The sequence below is a fragment of the Barbus barbus genome (assembly GCF_936440315.1).
Source record: "Barbus barbus genome assembly, chromosome: 42".
Taxonomy (NCBI): Eukaryota; Metazoa; Chordata; class Actinopteri; order Cypriniformes; family Cyprinidae; genus Barbus; species Barbus barbus.
Window position 1 is genome coordinate 1,422,627 of NC_136720.1, and position 19,860 is coordinate 1,442,486.

At 36.6% G+C, this 19,860-nt stretch overlaps 2 protein-coding genes across 2 annotated transcripts in view; one reads left to right on the forward strand and one right to left on the reverse strand.

Moving 5' to 3' along the window:
- LOC306861610 (polyunsaturated fatty acid 5-lipoxygenase-like) overlaps window positions 1–19,860 on the reverse strand; it is a 587,266-nt gene that overhangs the window by 330,236 nt on the left and 237,170 nt on the right. The gene's annotated exons all lie outside the window — the stretch shown is intronic.
- On the forward strand, window positions 7,729–19,740 carry LOC306861674 (membrane-spanning 4-domains subfamily A member 4A-like). The gene is made up of 8 exons (XM_079404080.1): window positions 7,729–7,787; window positions 9,778–9,988; window positions 10,441–10,551; window positions 10,649–10,717; window positions 11,522–11,659; window positions 14,984–15,100; window positions 18,052–18,123; window positions 19,369–19,740. The coding sequence occupies exons 2-8, from the start codon at window positions 9,803–9,805 to the stop codon at window positions 19,432–19,434; spliced, it is 759 nt and encodes a 252-aa protein (XP_079260206.1). The 5' UTR covers window positions 7,729–7,787; window positions 9,778–9,802; the 3' UTR covers window positions 19,435–19,740.

The window sequence follows — 19,860 nt, forward strand, 5'->3', positions numbered from 1 at the left end:
TGATATGAAAATTTGGTAAGTCACATACCTGCACCATTCATATCTCTGTACACATCAAATCATAAAACAGAGCACTAAACAGAAGTTATTATCAGTGTTCTCGTAAATGACCCATCCCAGTGGTTATTAAGGTCAGAAAAGCAATAGAAATGTTATATTTTCATTGCAAAACAACACAAGAAATGTTGTGAATATAATCCAGTGGGACTGTCTATCAGTAAGCAGAAGCAGAAGCAGAAGTGAGCTGTCTTCTGGTTCAGTATCCGCTGCGGGAGATAACGGGAAGAATAGCAAGATGCAGTAAACTGTAAAACCGTTTGTGCTACAAACCAGTGTTTATAATTAAGACAATTCATTAAAATAATATGGTAAGAAACACCAGTGTGAAATATCAAGGAGCAAAACATTTTGTACAGTTAAAAATAGCAGAAAGACACATTTTACAAAAGGCCCGTGCAATCTAACGAGAAAATAAGGTGAATAGCCCATTCCCTCTCTACAACTTCATTTACCTGCTCTTCACTGTACTATGTCATGTAAATATTAAATAATTGTTTGTAAACAGAAAATGCATCTACTTTCACTACTAGCAGGGTAAAAGCTGAAAATATAACAGTTGACTCTGATGTGAATCATAATGGATTAGAATGCGCAGAAATGTATAATAAACATATTTTATGATAAACTTTAGCTATTCATTAACTGAGTCCTTGAGTAAACACCTAACAGTAAACTCGACTTAAGTACCAAACAAACACACAGCATCATATTATGAGAAGGACATGGACTCACCGATAAATAAGACAGAAGTTGTAAGCTTTGGTTCACAGAGTGCAGAAATGAGGTCTTATCACACGACGAGCTCAAACTTTAGTTTCGCTTCACCTGTGAACCACCCGTAAACCTTCAAATGACAAACACCATCCCGACTGTGATTGGTCCATCCTGGAGCTAAACGGCTGTGATTGGCTCGTCCTTCTGAAGTCTCCTTGTAGTTTTATATACTGAATAGACTTAAACATGCAAAACCAGAAGAAGTGTGTCCTCAAAGTCATACAGTAACCAAAGTGGCTCCCGCCAAAAAGACGTCCGCACGCGTACTTCCGTCAATGCATAACTTTATTTTTTTGTGAACAATTATTTTATTGGTGGTCAGTTCAGGATAGCACAAAAAAAAAACAACACCAATTCCAATCTAGACTGCAGTCACACCCCTCACCCACCAACTAGGCAGACCCACACTGTGCTGAGGAAAATACTAAACATTGCAGTGGAGAAAAGTAAACGTGTAATACTTAATCACAAGAGAAAAAAATCATACATCAAAATTTAACAATGTCAAAAGTGGCACTCCAGGGGCCTCATTTATATCTACAAATCACAAATGATCTTGAACTTGCCGCGCAATTGAATGGTTTCAGCTCTCTGCCTTGTAAACAACTCCTAATTAGTGTTATTAACAAAATATCACCAATCATCATAATTAAGAAGAATGAGTACATTTTTATAAAATACATTTTTAAAAACCTACAATACTCCGACAATAAAAAGTGTGTACGTCTGCTCAGACCCTGACGTGATGCGAAGCACTTTTCCATGTCAAAGACCATCTTTATCAATATGAGCGCTGGCGTGGATTTAAGCGTACGCACACTCTAAGATCAAATCTGAGCGTTCGCACGCTTTTTAAACGCTTTTGCCTTTGCTCCATGAATACGGCCTGTAGATAGTTCCATAGCAGACATGTCAGCCCATGCTTTCTTCAGTGCTCATGAAAAAAAAAAAAAAAGCAACACCACACTTGCAAATTGTTGACAGCTGATCTTAAATCAATGAGGGATACTTATGCCAACAATTTCATCATTTTGAGTCTGCAAAACATTCTTTTTCTGATTTCAAATTCCTGGGCATTGAAAGGGCTCTTTTACATAGGAGAGCTGGTAACCGTGATAGAAAATTGTTACAAAGAGAGGCTTTTTGTATTTTTGAGTTGAAATCATTAACCCCGACACGATTAAATGAAGAGATGGATCTTGCATGTTTTTGTAAAGGGAAATTGTTGGCACGAAAATTATCCCTCATTGATTAAGATCAGCTGTCAACAATTTTCAATTGAGTCTATATAAGTGTGATGTTGCTTTTTTGGGAATCGTTTGGGAGTCGATGAGCAAATAGGGTAAAAATAAATGCATATAAGAAAATGTAAGTATTTTTTGACCTTGCATGCATGTCAACCTGTTGATGGGGACTCCCATAACCTAAATATGAACCTTTCGTTACCAATAATAGGGGCACTTTAAATCCCTTCTTTCCACAACACTGATTGATATGACTGTGATAAGCACCTGCTTCTGACGCTGCATGCCACTGAAATCAACCACAATGAAAACATCAATCTCAGAAATAACGAACGTGAACACTGAGATTGCACCGATGTATAAGGTGAACACCAGTTGAAATGCATACACAAGGACTGCTTATTTTGTTTAACCGGTCTCATGTCCGTTAGTAGGTGTGTCCTCAGAGCGATTACATGCTGCCTTTGCTCCAGCTGTATAAACACAGATGCTATGCTGCTGCTAAAAAGCTCAGTATTTTTCTGATGCAAACTTCTAACATGACACTTAGTTTAAACATGTTTATGGTTGCTTATTTTGTATTCGATTAGGCACACCGCTTGTTCACTTATTATAGATGTTGATTTCAGCTGTTCTGAAGTGCACTGCTACAGCAAACAAAAGCCAGGTATTTGAATACTGAGCAGAGAGCTCATTGGCTACTGATGCAGGAGAAAACCAATCAGCTGTGCCGTGTCATTATGATGTCATTAGGTCATATTGAGTTAGACCTATCGGACTGCACCATCGAGAGCAGGGATCCTCAAATCTGGCCCACTCCTGCAGAGTTTAGCTCTAACCCTAATCAAACACAGTCTTCAAGATCATTAGAGAATCACAGGTAGGGGAGTTTGATCAGGGTTGGAGCTAAACTCTGCAGCAGATTGGACCTCCAGGGAAAGATTTGAGGAACCCTGGTCTAGTTTCATGACAGAACTCTGTATTTAAAAAAAAAAAAAAAAGGTTTTTGTGGAAATCATTACAGGATTTTTCTCCATATGGTTGACTTCTATAGGGATCAACGGATTAAAGGTTAAAATTGCCAAATGATAGATGCTTGTCTTGCACTAGCTCTGCAATGCACATCCACTTTGATCGCTGGTTTGTTCACCGTCAGCCGATTAATGGCCATTGTGATTAAATTTGACCTCTAACGAAATTCTGGCAGCGTCTGAAGATTTGGCGCACAGTTCTGCAGTGTGACTTCTTCTACGACGAACATCAAGCTGTCTTCGCTTTTCAAGACAAGCCATGATCAGAATTAAAGCTAGAGATTTCTTCTATACGCCATAATCTCCTGCGCTCCCGTCCTCCGCTCATGGAATTCATCTGATATGTTGCCTTTGCTCTGATAAACACTGGTCGCGCCACTGTTTTCATGTGGGTGTGTAGTGCTGCTTAATACGCAGGTATACTATACTTTTCATGATAAGTTTTTTTTTAAGGCGTCTTGACTGTCGTACACTCTGACATTAATAACAACTGAGATCCCACAGTGATCATCATGTTTTACAGTCTGACATGACAAGTACAATCCTAAAGGACTTTTATAAAAATAGCAGAGGGTGCACCCGGCTTAAGGTCTTTGACTTTATGAAGTATACAAATTATGAGCTGCAAATGATACAATTGTTATCCACACGAGCCATTGGTGCTTGGACCCTGATGGCTATATATTATGTCAAGTAGTGTACTTTTCTCCTTTAGTATAGCCATATACTTTTCCAACTAACATGTTAACACAACATTTTAAAGTTCTTGTTAATTTATTGATTGTTTTATGTTGTTTTCTGAATGCTTCACTTGAATGAATATTTTCAGTGCTGTAACTGCAGGCATTGCCCTTATTTTCACTTGAGGTATGCCATCAACTTTAGATTCACAGTTTTTTTTTTTTTTTTTTTAAATTACAGTAAGATGACAGTGTGGTCAGTATACAAGCTTTATTCTGCACTCATCTGCCCACTCTTTTTATCTGGCATTTCAGAAGTAGTTCATAGATAATGTATGAGGCAAAAAAATACAAATAAAGCATTGACATTATACGTTACTCAGTCCAGTTTGACCTACAAATGTGTTACATTACCATAGGAAACCTCGTGGATGGTAGATTCTGGACTGCTGAGCAGCCATTGTACCAGTATGAGTAGTAATTATTTTGTTGCTATTATTTGTATTAATATTGAATTTTTCTCACTTGCTTGAATTTATCATCTCCATCTTTCTGTCAGCATTTGTCTATAAAGCCAACCCCTGCTGTTTTGCACCAAAATGCACGACTTGCTAGAAGTGACATCATTGTAGGGAAAGCAACTTGAAGAACAATGTATCACTTTTTTATGCACATTTTATATATCTATTACAATTCTTCTTGAATGTTAATCTTCTGCTAGCATGTTGTTCTGTCCCAGCTAGTAATGGGTTTCATTAGCTTAAAATGTCCACTATGTTACACATTGAATTGCAAAAATGTTGTATAACAGGATGGACAAATTTCCTAAACCACATGTGAAATTTTTGGTCAGGAATCAGGATTATTAGGTTATACTTGAACTTGAGGCCTGAGTTCGACCAGTGTGTTTTCTGATAGACAGACATTTCTTCTCCTGATAAAACAATAAAAAAAATAACAATAATTGAACAAACAGTAATTCAACAAACCAGCTCATCTTAATATAAACCACCTCACTCCTTATACTGTGCTTGGGATTCAGCACATTTAAGTTTAAGGATGCATTTGCTTGAATTAATTTACTTATTTTGCTATATAGCACAGTTTTAGGCTGTCAGTCGTAGAGTAAAACACTTAAAATAACATTTGGTTTAAGTAGAACATTTTGACTGAGACACATTTGTAGACTCAGAAGTAGTTGTTAAATACTGTAGTATGTTAGTACGTTTTAATTCAAAAGAATCAATTATTCATGCATAATAATATTTTATTTCAAGACATTAGTCAGGTTTTTGTTGTTAAAACACCCTTGCTAAAGACTATTTTAGAGCTAATGATGGAGCTTGAGCTGCTGATAATACAGACATTAAGTGTGTGAAGTCTGTGCGTCAAAACCTTTGTTTAAACGTAGTTTTTATTTTCATACAGCAGCAGTGATGTAGAGAGAAAGATATGTGGTGATAAGTTTTGATGAGTTTGAATCTGTCTTTTGCCGAACTTGTTCAACTCCTGTTCTTCTCTCTTTTCCCATCACATGTCTGCCACTGTTTGCACAAAGTATTAATACCATCTGATTATGATCACTTATTGCAAAGAAAATACTACCTTTTTCTGCATAGTGTAAATAGAATTGATGGCTATTTGCATTTAGTGTAAATAGCATCTATTGCATTTTGAACAAATCAGCTGAGTGACTGATTCAATTACATTCATTAAATCACTTGCTCCGACCTGCCAACCTTGGAGGATTTGTTTGAGTATCATCAGCGTGACGGGGTGAGGAGGGGGCTATCTACAGATATCTACATAGATAGCTACATTATTACCTGAAGCTCCTTGATGCCTAATGTCAAAATCGAAAATTGAACAATGTGCAAAATGCCCTCAGTTTGCGATATTCCTGTTAATACGGTATTTTAGAGTAAACATTAGAGATGCAAAAATACAGTTACCCTATGGTTTAATAAATACTTTGGTTTTTTAACCACAGGTTCTGATGGTTTGTGGTTTAAAATGCTATATGGAAAAAAAAACTCAAGTACACTTTAATTAAAACTCCAGTACACCTCTGTACACTGTAAAAAAACATGGATCATATATCATATATCTTCTTCAAATGATTAGAGAAGTATTATTTCTGTCGGCCATTGTTTAGTGCAATAAACACAGTTTCATTCATACTGGCATCCAGAGGGTGCCTTCCCACAGAAAATCCAGGAAAAGAACCAGGAAATCCCTACTATGGACAAAAGCATCCAGCTGTATGCTGTAACTGAATAAAACACGCGTATAAATGACCCCTGGAATAAAAAGACAGAAAAGCTTTGAATGATAACATTCAAAGAGAACATTAAGACAATAAACACTCTACTTTGACGATGGTTATCTTTGTTCTTAATACCACCTTGGGTATTTTCATTATAAGTATATTTATAATCCATTGCTAATCAACATAGCCTTTATTACAGAATATAATATATTTATGTGTCATTCTGTGATGATAAGCCACATCAGATCAGGAAAGAAGTTATTTCAAAGATTTATCTGATGTTGTAAGAGTAAAAGCATGTTGTAATGTTCTCTTTTGTTGCATATCAGGTTTAGAAATGCTTCTCATTACAAATCATTACAAGGGAAGTTGTTTGGTGTTGCTTTTTAAGATGCACATTTTGAAGTAAAACTGCACCAACTCTCCAGACCAGCAATAAACATGCAAAGGGCCATAAACGGAGACAAAGAAAGTTTCTCCCGCTCAAAATTCATGCCTCTGATTTGCCATTCCACCCAAAGATGGATGTGACAAGGAAGCCATTAAAAGAGCCCCAAATCCTCCAAGTTGGGCCTTCTGTCTTCGATCTTCTATCCTTCTGGATGCTAGCTCGTTTATCATTCAGACACAGCCTTTGGACTTCTTCTGGCGCTTTACGAACTGATTCAGTTTGAATTAAACATGGACCAACTCCTCCCAGAAGGCTCCCAAGAGACAACGCCAGCACGCTACGATGAACTCGGCCTTTCCCTACTCTTCAGACTCTCAGTCTGCATCAAAACCAATACAAGTGACCTTTCTAGTAAGATGTACTGTAAGTTTAGCCCTTTTTAAAAATATCATATACTTGACCACACGTCACTTCAAAATTAAAAAAGGCCCAACCAAGTATTGAGAGCATAGAAATAAACATACTTTTCAGAAGCCTGACATTTCTGTTTAAAATATCCTTTTTTTTTATTGATTTTATGTAATATTCAAATTTTCTGAGACACTGAATTTTGAGTTTTCATTATCTGTAAGCCATAATCATCAAAATTTCAAGAAATAAAGGCTTTCACTCTGTGAAAGTGACATGACATACGGCAAAGTATGGTGACCCATACTCAGAATTCGTGCTCTGGATTTAACCCATCCAAAGTGCACACACACAGCAGTGAACACACACACACCGTGAACACACACCCGGAGCAGTGGGCAGCATTTATGCTGCAGCGTCCGGGGAGCAGTTGGGGGTTCGGTGTCTTGCTCAAGGGCACCTCAGTCGTGGTATTGAGGGTGGAGAGAGCGCTGGACATTCACTCCCCCCACCTACAATCCCTGCCGGCCCGAGACTCGTGTGTGTGTGTGTGTGTGTGTGTAAATTCTAAAGAATAGAACAAAGCTATATGTAAACTGAGAAAGACATACGGAATATCTTCCCAACCAGTGATAACTGTGTAAGAGAACAGGGTTTTGTGGTTTAGGTCATGTACAGCAGCAGGAAACTCTTGCACAGCTCTATATCCGCCGTGTTTGACTGTAATCCAGTCACTTATTTCCTGAAAACACGTGGAATTTATTACATTTCAACCAAAAACAAGAAGACTTCAGAAGGATGAGCCAATCACAGCCGTTTAGCGTCAGGATGGACCAATCACAGCCGGGATGGTGTTTGTTATTTAAATCGTGGAAAAGGTTTGAGTTTGACTCTGAGAACCGAAGCTTACAACTTCTGTCTTATTTATCGGTGAGTCCAGTATGTCCTTCTCATATGATGCTGTCATAAATGTCACGATATCAGATGTGTTTGCTACTTAAGTCGAGTTTATTTTGAGGTTTTACAAATAGCTAACATTTATCATAAAATGTATATATTATATAAATTTCTGCGAATTCAAATCCATTGTGAATCACATCGAATGTTATATTTTCACCTTTAGTTTGCTTAAAGTGAGATTAGATTAAATGATTTATGATTTAATATTTACATTACATGGTGAAGACAGTAAATGAAGTGGGAGAGCATGCACGGTTAGATTGGTCCTTCTGCTATTTCTAACTGTTCAGAACAGCTTGTTTTGTTCCTTGATATTTCACACTAGAGTTTATCGTATCATTTTAATGTGTCTTAAACGTAGACACCGGTTTGAAGGCTAGAACAGACAGTTTTACATGTTATTCTTCCCTTTATACAGCGGCTAATGAAACTGAAATCTCAGACATACTCCTGCTTTGAACAATAAGGTCAACAGACAGTCCCACAGGATTATATTTGCATAATTTGTTGTTTTGCAGTGAAAATATACCACAGACAACAATCTACTATTTATATTAATTTACAAATCGTTTTAATCAGTGCATGAACAACCAGTTTAATGACATTTCTAAGAATTCAAATGCACATTAATAATCACTGTATAACATATATAAAAATAATTTCTAGTTTCTTAAAAGTGCATAAAAGTTTAATAACATTTGTAAGCATTTCAATTAATTTTATGATAAAAAAAATGCAATAGAAAAGGTTAATTTACATTGTCCATCAGAAATCATTCTAAAATGCTTATATTATTAATGTTGAAAACAGTTGTGCTGCTTTATATTATTTGAAACCTGTGCTACGTTTTTCAGGATTCTTTGATAAATTAAAACTAGCATTTATTCAAAACAGAAATCGTTTGTAATAATACACACTACTGTTCACAAGTTTGGGGTCAATCATTTATTTCCTCTCCTAGAATCATTACTCGATAGAATCCATACCCTTGGATTCAGAAAGTTATATAAAATGTGAATTCATACAAATTATACAATAAAACCACACACACACCTGGAGCAGTGGGCATTCATGCTGCGGTGCCGGGGAGCAGTTGGGGGTCCGGTGCCTTGCTCAAGGGCACCTCAGTCGTGGTATTGAGGGTGGAGAGAGCGCTGGACTAATGTTTATTGTGAATATGAGACTGATCTGAAGAATGAATGCTGTATCAGATGCAGGTAATCACACTCGCCCAGTCCATCTCTCTTTCTCATAATACTCTGCATAATACAGTGAGGTTTTAATACAGTAATACAATAATCTTTTGATGAAGCAACTCAACGTTTCTTTGTTTGTTAGTAGTTCTAAAGTGACGTTTCTGAATTCGAAACAAAGGCTTGGGCTCTGCTTTTCAACTGTAAAACTTTGATTTGAAACCGTGGTGGAAGGAAGTAGTTCTGCACAAAAGAGATGTTTTAAAGACTTTCAAACTAGTGGCAATTCGGAGTGAATTAAAGCAACAAAATACAACTTCAAACTCAACTTAGCCTATATATAAATCATAGAACTTTTATTAACAAAATGAATCAAAATATCTATTAGGGATGTAACAATTCACTCAACTCACGATTCGATTCACGATTCAGTTGAATCACGAGACAAATTATAAATGAACAAGTGCCCTTTTATTATTTCTCAAATACTGCACATTCCTTTGTAAAATAAATATATCTTTTGTCAGATAACAAAACTAAATTGCAGTATTAAAACAGCCCCCATGTCATGTTTTGCTCAATCATATGGTTTAAGGGCACAATGAGAGACACCGCTGGATTAGTTTTTTTTCGTCACAAAGCACAGTGGTAGCTGTACGTCGTTGCTCAGGAGAGCCTTAAATGTAAATGATGTAGATCAGTTTAAACATGATCTGTTTCATAATCATATTGTTCACATGTTTTGATTTACTATGATTTTTTTACAGGTCAGTTAGAGATTGAGAAACCAGAATGTCTCACACCGTCATACCCATGAACTCTTCAACGCTCGTCATCCAGCTGCAGCCAGCAACACAAACAGCTCCTGATACGACGGTGACCAACGCTCCTGTGTCTGTTTATGTACAACAGGTGGCGGGAGCTTCACCTCTTCAAGGACTTCAGGCATTTCTGCAAGGCCGACCGAAAGCCCTTGGGGTGAGAAATGTCTCATAAACCCTTTTCTGTGTGTATCACTGTGAGGTAAGCAAAGTAATGCAGGAATAAATTCTAAAGGATCAGTGCACACATTAACAAAGTATACCATTTTTTTTTAAAGAATGTGACTTATTGTCTTGGTGACACTGCAGGAAGCACATCAGTATAAGATCAGGTTGATCAATTACAAAATAAACAGTAAACTTTACAGTGTGTCGGTCACAGAGAAGAATGTTGTAGGAGTAGCAAACAATCTTGCACATCTGCAAACACAATGACGTTCATACAATGATAATTCCAAATTTGCGGAATAATTTTTGAAATATTTTTCTAGTACAATCATAAGTCCATAACTACATCTGCCATAAAGGTATATTGTATATTCTATATTGCTCCCCTTTATGAAAGACTCGTCCTACTCACACTTTCTGAATGCTTTTTGTCCCTCACAGACGGTCCAGATAATGATTGGTGTGATGACTCTTCTGTTAGGCATTGTGTCTACAGTTTATGCAGAACCCATCTTTGTCTATTCCGGTCTTTCTTACTGGGGATCTCTCATCGTAAGAAACTATTATGCAATTAACTCTTCTGTTTTTTATTAAACAAGCTACGTATTCCAATCCAAGCCTCAATTTTGTGCTTTCTCTCTCTTCTCAGTACATCATCGCAGGCTCACTCTGCATTGCTGCAGAAAATAAAATTAATTCCCCCTCCAGTTTGTGTTTGGTATGTACTACACAACACTTTACTCTTAGGGGTCCACGCACCGTGCTGGAAGTACAGAAATGGTTTTACTGATTTTCTGGACTGGTTTACACTGATTTCTTCTCGTCTGTTTTTCTGAAGTATATGGTACATCAAAGTACATCAGTGACCATAATTCATAGAGACCCTAAACTTGTTAGGAAGGTCCCAAATGTGCACATCTATTCAGACGCACAGACACACAAAACTAGGTGGTGCAATAATAATAAGATTTGTATTTTTGAGTAACTGCTGGAAACTATTTTTCTTAAATTAACATTTTTTTTTTTCCGTCTATAAAAATATCTGCCATTGTTAGTGAATCTTCACTAAATTTTGCACACTTCATCTAGAGATGCTGCTGGCAAAAAGTTACCAAACTAATTTTAGATAACTTTATGACTACTTGATCTAATTAAAGCATTGTGATGATTAGTGAATTCAACAGTTGCCACCCCCTTTTTCACAAATTGATCTTCCTGTCCTGAACACAACACCCAAACGTAATGAAACAATATAATAATTTGAGAATTCACACAAAATTACAACAAAGTTGCATCTGTAGGAGGCGATACAACTCAACACTAACTGTTGGATCGGCAAATTTTCTTTGGTGGATGTCATAACAAAAGATGACAAAAACATGGCTGCTACCAGTCAATCAAATTTCATTGTGTCAAACGTGTATTTTTATCACACTTCATATACTTTTCTGTGTGCATTAATTTGTTAACACAATGTTTTAAAGTTCTTGCTAATTTATTCATCTGTTTTTTCTGCCTACAGGTGAATGCTTCAATTGGAATGAACGTTTTCAGTACTATAACCGCCGGCATTGCCATTATTTTACTTTCAGTGGATTTTGTTATATTGCAATTCGGTTATTGCCTTAGTTCTGCCTGTTATAACTTCGGACGGTATATGGTATGTCATCAACTTTTATTTTCAAATTTAATGTGAAATTGTGTCAAAATAGCAATGAAACATTTATTTAGTAATTACCGTAAGATCACTGTGTGGTCAGTACACAAGCCTTAATCTGCACTCATCTGTTTACTCTTTTATCTGGCATTTCAGAAGTAGTTTATAGATCATTTACAATACAGGAAGGCATTTACATTATATATTCATTTAAACTCAGTAAATCTGGCCCTTATAGGTCAAACTGGACTAAAGCCTTGCACCAGCACAAACCCTTTGGGAAGCACAAACTCTTTTGGTGTTAAAAAACTACTGTCAGGACATGCAGTGTAAAGGACAGTTATTTTTGTGGCTAACATCACTGTATGCATTTGTAAGAGTTTCCCTTTCAGGCACAAAATTATTGAAGAGTATCACGCAGTATCATTTACTAAGGTTTGCACCAGTCAATTTACTGATATTTGTGCCACAATTTAATGCCCGAAGAAGCGCCTTAAACCAGATAGCTACTTCGCTTCTCTTAGTAGATCGCATCGGTCATTATGGAAATGAGACACCCTAAGTATGTTACATCAAGGATGGTAGATTCTGGACTGCTGAGCATTCAGTGTACTGGTGTGAGTAGTAATTCGTAAGTAGTGTTGAAACCTTATAATAATTGTTAGAATGACCAAGGGTCAGCAATCTCCACATGTGGTGCTGTAATTCTGCCACAGAGAAGAAGACTTGGACCATGTGCGTAAACTGAATATAAACTAACACACAAAGCAGACGATTTTGCTTTAATAAAACTAATGAGCTCAGTAGGTTCTGCAGCACGAACACAGGCACGTAGTCTGACATTGTTGTTGTTGTTGTCGCTGTTATGTGACGCAGCGGTGTCCGATTAGAGGCGAGACGTGGGCTGATGACGTCATCGGTTCAGAAAATATACGGATTCGCCGTCCACACGAAAACGTGAAACCAACGTTTTCAAATTTATCCACCCTGGGACCCGGTTTCAAAAATGATTGGTTTCACTCTTTGAAAACGCCGGATTCGTGTGGACGAAATGCCTATACGGTAGAAAATGTATGCGTATACAGCGAAACGCGTCTTCGTGTGGACGGGCCTCAGCTGTTGATTTCTGGAATGCAATGGCCAGTCAGAGGTGACTCACAGTGCTGAAATTTGTGCTCACGAATCGTCTCATTTTAATACACGAAGTGTAGACATTGTGAAAGATTCATTGTGTTATAACAGAGCTTAAGGAGATCGCGATGAACTGAGATGTCAGCTTTTAGTGATGATAAAGGAAGTGCTGCTCGCATTTTGCTGGCAGCAGCCCATGCTTGCTTTTCTGTTAAAAATAACAGTGGTTTGTGAATGTTGATGCTTAGCCTAAATAACAAATATTTTATCGGGAGCGTTAATGCTGGGTTGTTGTGGAGTTTAGGAGATGTTACAGAACCATTTAATGTAAATTTCTGCGATGTACAGAAAAAGATCTTTATAGATTACTTTTATGCGGGCGGGAGCAGGACAAATCATGAATGTCGCGGGCGGGAGTGGGACCAGATAAGATATTTCTGCGGGAGCGGGACTGAAAAATCCATCCCTCTTGGCTCACTCTGGTCAAAACACATGCCTCAGATTTGATCGATACCCTGCAAAATTTTGGGGTATTTGGGATTTTTTTTAAAAACCTACTTTTGTGAACTAGTCCTAGGTTTTTTTCCCAATTGGAACCAAACCAATGCAGAAAGATTCTCTGGACATTAAATATCAATAATTATAAAAAAAAAAGTTGAACTTTTGACTCACCATCGCAAAGGAATACCAAAACCTTTCGAAAGGGGCAGTTTTACTACAACGACTATAACTTTAAGGGAATGAGTTATCTTCGCCAAACTCAGAACACTTATGGAAGCGCTGAATCTGAGGTCGCATGAAAAAATGCAGAGCTTGGCCACTTGGTGGCGCTATAAGAGGGAAAAAACATAAAAACAGGTATAACTACACAACCAGTTGTCCTATCAACATGAAAGTTGGTATAAACAGTCTTGGTCCAAAGCACCACAAGTGTCTATAAGGACATTTGCAAAAAGACGAAGGTAACACTTTATTTTAAGGTGTCCATAATTACCTAGTTAAGTACTAAGTAGTAGCCGTTGTACTTGCATTTAACAAAATGTACTTATCATGTAACTAAGTTATGGAACAGCCTGTACTTACAGTTTGTAATTATATACATGTAATAGGCAGCTACTGTTACACATATGTATTAGACCGAATCTGTTACACAGCAATTTATGTAACCAAAAGATTGTTACATGTGTTGCAGACATTATACAACCTAATTATAAATGTAAGTACACAGGCATAAGCTACTTAAAATAAAGTGTATCAAGATTGTACTCAATTGTACTAGTAGCCGTGTAACAGACTCGGTCTGATACATGTGTGTAACAGCTGTCTATTACATCTACATAATTACAAACTGTAAGTACAGGCTGTTTCATAACTTAGTTACATGATAAGTACATTTTATTTCATGTAAGTACAACGGATACTACTCAGTACTTAACTAGGTAATTATGGACACCTTAAAATAAAGTGTTGCCAAAATGAAATTTGAGCACCTGATAGTCAAAGTTAACGGAGGCCGATCAGAACGAAACTTGGTGGGCTTGTTTGAGGCACCCTGGGGGGTGATATCGCATTTTTCAAGGTAGTAAATGATTGTATATTGAGCAGTTTTTCATACATACACAATATTTGCATCATATGATAGACATTCTCATTCTAAACAACTTTGCCTCTTGAACCACTGCTGTCAATCAAATCATTTGTTAAATGATTGAAGATGTTAAAAATCTACTTTTGCGAACTAGTTCTAGGTTTTTTGCTCAATCTGTGGGGAAAAAAACACTACAGTACAATTCTCTGGACTCTCTGGGAAAATAATAATTCAAAAAATGTTGAAATGTGCCCTCTGGGAAGTTATATGGGGTTGTTTAGAAAACAGGCCTGTCCAAATTTACCCAAAAGCCTAAAAGAAAACTCAAAACTTCACGAAACTGGGTGAGCACATGAGACAGATGATTCGAAACAAGCATGCAGTTATAAAATCATAAACATTACAAATAATTGAATTTCTGAATATGCCAAAACTGCTTTTTATAATCATTGTTTAGGTGGTTACAGATTTGCTAAACAATATGTAATGTCTTTTTTCATGTCTGCTTAAATGCCTTAAAGTGCTTGAACCCCAGTAATCGCTGCTGGCAGTTATATTTATGATTGGTTTTGTTATAATATTTGTGTTAAAGCTGATTTTTCTCTCAGACTCTCGTACATGGAATCAGAGGTGTGTTATTGGTGTTTGCTGTGCTTGAGTTCATCATCTCCATCTGTCTGTCAGCATTTGCCTGTAAAGCCAACCCCTGCTGCAGTCTTCCTCAGGTGAGTAAAGAGCCAAATCAGGACTTCCCATCAGGAGTTCTCAGCTGAAGCCCCCAGATATGTATATAAAATGGAAATAGTTACTTTTAAGGCTGTTGACACTTGGGTTCATGCTTTACAAGAACCAACAAACACTATGTTGCAATACAAATATTTATTTCTTAAATTCTTTAATCTCAAATGTTCAAACCCTCGAGTTCTTATCATGTAAAATTCTTCAGTTTTGAACACCAGTCCACAGAAATGTTTAAAAAACAACAACAACGGAGGGGCCTCCGATCTTGTGACGTCACAAGACAAACAGCTCGATTTGAGACGGGGGAAAACATATTAGACATAACATATTAAAAAACACTGGATGGATTTTTGTCATTATAGGATGGTTGTGTACAGGCACTGCCAACACACATCTCAGTACAGTCAACTTGTAAAAGTGGATATAGCATTATATAACCCCTTTAAATAATGTCAAATGTCAGTATTCAACGTTTTGTTTAATATATCAAAACATTTATGCATCTGTAAAAACAAATAGGCCTTTGTAAAGGTAAATAACAATATGCAGATTTAAGTATGAATATTTTCACTGATGAAAATATTGCTTCAGAATAAATAGTTTACACCACCACAAATCTTGGTGATGCGGTGACAAATTGTGAAAGAATTTGAGACTTTGAAATATCTCCTGGTGCTCCCAATCCGGGCCATTTGCATGCGCAATAGTCTAGAATATACTCTTACAATATTATCATTTTAATCTCGTAGCCTACTAATTAATTCTTGTAATTTTGACTTGATTCTCCAAATATTTCGACTTTATTCTCGTAATATTTTGACTTTATTCTCGTAAACACCAGGGGTGGGCAAACTTTTTGAATCGAGGGCCACATCAAATTTTCCACATTAAGTGAGGGGCCGCATAATATGTTTATGACAAATGAAGCTTTGATTTTTTATTTTTTATTATAAATTGACATTCACTTACTACTGTACTATGTATACTTGTACATACATGGCAGTTCTTTTCTTGTACCATCTCTATGTATTTTAATGAGCACTTTATGACACACAGATAAGTTGGCATTGGTGTACAAGTCGATTGATGTATAAGACACATTTTATCATTTCATTCAGATATTATACTGTCCTCCCTTCATGTTTAACCTTTCTGAAGTTTGACAGCAAGTTAAACTCCATACATTATAAAGTCGAGAAATGCCAGTTTCAAGTCCAACATTTTATTGCAGCTTGGATGAACTCTACAATGGACCAGAGTGAAAATAAAGGAAAAAAATCACAATCTCTTATTAGTCTCATTCCCAAAACGTTTAAATAACGCAAATTATAATATACATGTTACAAGAATGATGGCAATCCCACATATATTTGCATATCAAACTGGATTTGCAAGAATATTTAAGATCTGCACCAAAAGCTCCAGACAAAATGCCATGTATACAAATGACAACATCTTAATTATTTTACACATTAATATCAAAAATATATGTATCTCCCAAAACAAATGGAAGAAGAAACTTACAGCTATTGCTCTTCAAAACGCTTCCAAGCAAGGATTAAATGAGGATTACCCAAATAAAGCACCCCATCGAATAACATACATCAGCCATGCATACATCTGCTCACTTCCTGATTTATACGTCATCTGCAGTTTATTAAAGAGGCCACTAGGTGGCAGTTCCACAACAAAATTAACTAAAGTACTAATAACACAGAACAGAAATAATGTAAAATAAACGAAACGTTTACAAATATTAGAAACATGTATTTATATTCCCTACACTCCACAAAAAGTCCTGTCCATTCACCATAAACATATATTATAAACACCCAGCCTTAAATATTTAAAGCGAAACTGAAACTAGCGGCGTGGTTGCTGGAATATGCACAATTTAAACTCACTTGCCTTTTCTCATTCATCACCAATCCTGATGTGCACGCTTTGCGCTTGACCTTGATTGCTTTATATAAGTCACCTTGGAAATTACAGCACGTTTCAGATGAAAAAACGCGATTTGTAATCCAGAAAAACAGTACTATATCCATTTTCATAAAAATGTGTGTGGGAAACAGAAGAAGAAATCATATCTTTGCAAGATAAAATGACAAATTATTTCCATGTTTTCCCCAAATGACAGCACCGTGAGCAGGAGGATAACACTGATGCTGGAAAGTCTTTTAAGCATTTTTAAAACAGTTCCAATACAAGGCATTTTTCAAAACAAATGAACACTTTCACATTTTTAAAACATGTAACTTATTTACTATTGTGCCAGTTTTGTAGTGTATATAGCTATTTTGACTTTTTATTTTGTATTCGCTGTGCGGCTTGAACGCGGCGTCCGTCAAAAATAGACACCTATCTTTGGCGAAGCCGCGCAAATCGACTGGAGCGTGCGCGATCAGCTCCGGTGGCCGTGTCGGAGCGGCGGGACAGTGTAAATCAGGGGTTATATACTGCACTACAAGCTACAGCGCCATCTATTGGATTTGACTGATATTGCATATTGGAACAACTGCCTCACGGACTGGATGAAAATGCCCATAGTTTGCCCACCTCTGCAGATTCTTATCATTTTTTTTTTTTAAATCCCTCGTAGTTTATCGTAGTAATCCCGGGCCGTAGTTTGGACATGCCTTGTTTACACTGAGCAGTGCAACTTTGTATATGTTTATCTAATTGTATTTTATTTATATAATGATACATACATATGATATACATTCCTGACAAAATTTAGTTTGTTTCCAGTTTTTGTTTTCCTTCCTTGAACCTGTTCAGAGCACTGCTTAAAATCTTTCCTAAATGTTAATCTTCTGCTACAGTGAGGTTTATAAACCTGTAATACTGAAACTGTCTGCCAGTTTTATTGCATATATGGCATCTCACAGTAAGAAGGCATAAAACACGACATGTACTTTCTCCATATGTGCAGTCTGGTCAGGTTTTACCACCACAGCCCTCTGACTGCAAGCCCGTTCATTTGCAGGATCTTAACAGCTCAGAGGTAAGAGATGTTTGAGCACCAGTTTAATTAGACTTTGAGTAAAATGGCACTCAAAAAAAGCATTATTTGAATTTTTGTGACCCTGGACCACAAAACCAGTCATAAGTAGCACTGGTCTATTTGTAGCAATAGCCAACAATACATTGTATGGGTCAAAAAAAAAAAAATATGCCAAAAATCATTAGGATATTAAGTAAAGATCATGTTCCATGAAGATATTATGTACATTTCCTACCATAAATATATCAAAACTTAATTTTTGTTTTGTTATATGCATGGCTAAGGACTTAATTTTAAAGGTGGACAATTTTAAAAGGTGATTCTCAAGATTTCGATTTTTTTTGCACCCTCAGTTTCCAAATTTTCAAATAGTTGTATCTCAGCCAAATATTGTCCCATCCTAACAAACCATACATCTGTTGCGGAGCGACTGAGTAATGAGACGTGCGGATCCAAATGCAAAGCTTTATTCAAAGGCATTGTCAAGACAGGCAGGGTCTAACACCAGCAAACAGATATAGCACAGGGGAGAAAAAGAGTAATCCAGACACTGGCGTGGGTCGATCGATGGCGAATGTAATCCTAAGGGCCAGGCAAATGGGGAATCCAGCAGACAGCCTATAGTACAGACGAGGGGCAAACTGTATCCAAAACGGCAAGACAAAGAGTAATCCAAGACAGGCAGATAATCAGGAAAACAGGCAATCAGGAAATGCGACGTGACTAGACTTCGACTAGAACTAAGAACTAAGACAGGAAACTGGATCCGTAAAGAAGCTATTACGAACACAGTCATTAAAGCTTAACAACACTCGGCGATATGAGAAGGGTCTGAGTGGGTGTTGTATAGTGTATGTGTGTGTGATTGGCTGCAAGTGAGTCAAATCAGTGCAATGGAACATGGGAAATGTAGTCCAGGGTGACGTGTAACAGTCTGTGTGGTGTGAGAGTCAATATAATGCAAAGGCGACCTCTGGTGGCGAACAGACGGAAGACCATGGACAGGATTCATGACAACATCAATGAAAACTTTATTTCTTCTTAGCTTTCAGGTCATGTATAAATATCACTTTAAAAAAAATACCCTTATGACTGGTTTAGTGGTCCAGGGTCACATTTAGTGTTGACAGTCCATGTATTGGAAATGTTTAAAGCAATAATGAGTGCAATAACTGTTACATAACATTATCGATAAATTAGCAATTAAGCAAGAAAGCTGATCATATAGTGTTTTTTGTCTTGCAGATAACTGTGCCCAGCAGCTCTTCCATTCATCACCGGCCTGCAGACACTCCTCCACAATACAGTTAATGCAAACAAATATAAATAAATAGACAGTGTTCCCTCATGAAACAAAAAATATATGGGAACGTATTGGAAAATATAATGCAATATATTAAATAATACATTTCCATACATGGTAAACTATACTTCAGTATATTCATGGGCCATGTATGGCTATATATTGAAGCATATAAAAATACATTTCCAACCTGCGCTACATTTTGACTTGTAATATCTTTATTGAAACACTCTATTTAATGCTTTGGTTTATATATAGTTGAAAACATATTCATAAACATTTCTATCACTTTATAAAATATGTCACTATAATATAAATATATTCTCTCTCTCTCAATATACATACATATATATATATATATATATATATATATATATATATATATATATATATATATATATATATATATATATATATATATATATATATATATA

Excerpts from the sequence above, each read along its gene's own strand:
- LOC306861674 (XM_079404080.1), top strand. The coding sequence starts at position 9,803 with ATGTCTCACACCGTCATACCCATGAACTCTTCAACGCTCGTCATCCAG. Across the intron at positions 10,718-11,521 it reads CCCCCTCCAGTTTGTGTTTG|GTGAATGCTTCAATTGGAAT; the intron begins GTATGTACTACA and ends TTCTGCCTACAG. Across the intron at positions 11,660-14,983 it reads ATAACTTCGGACGGTATATG|ACTCTCGTACATGGAATCAG; the intron begins GTATGTCATCAA and ends TTTTTCTCTCAG.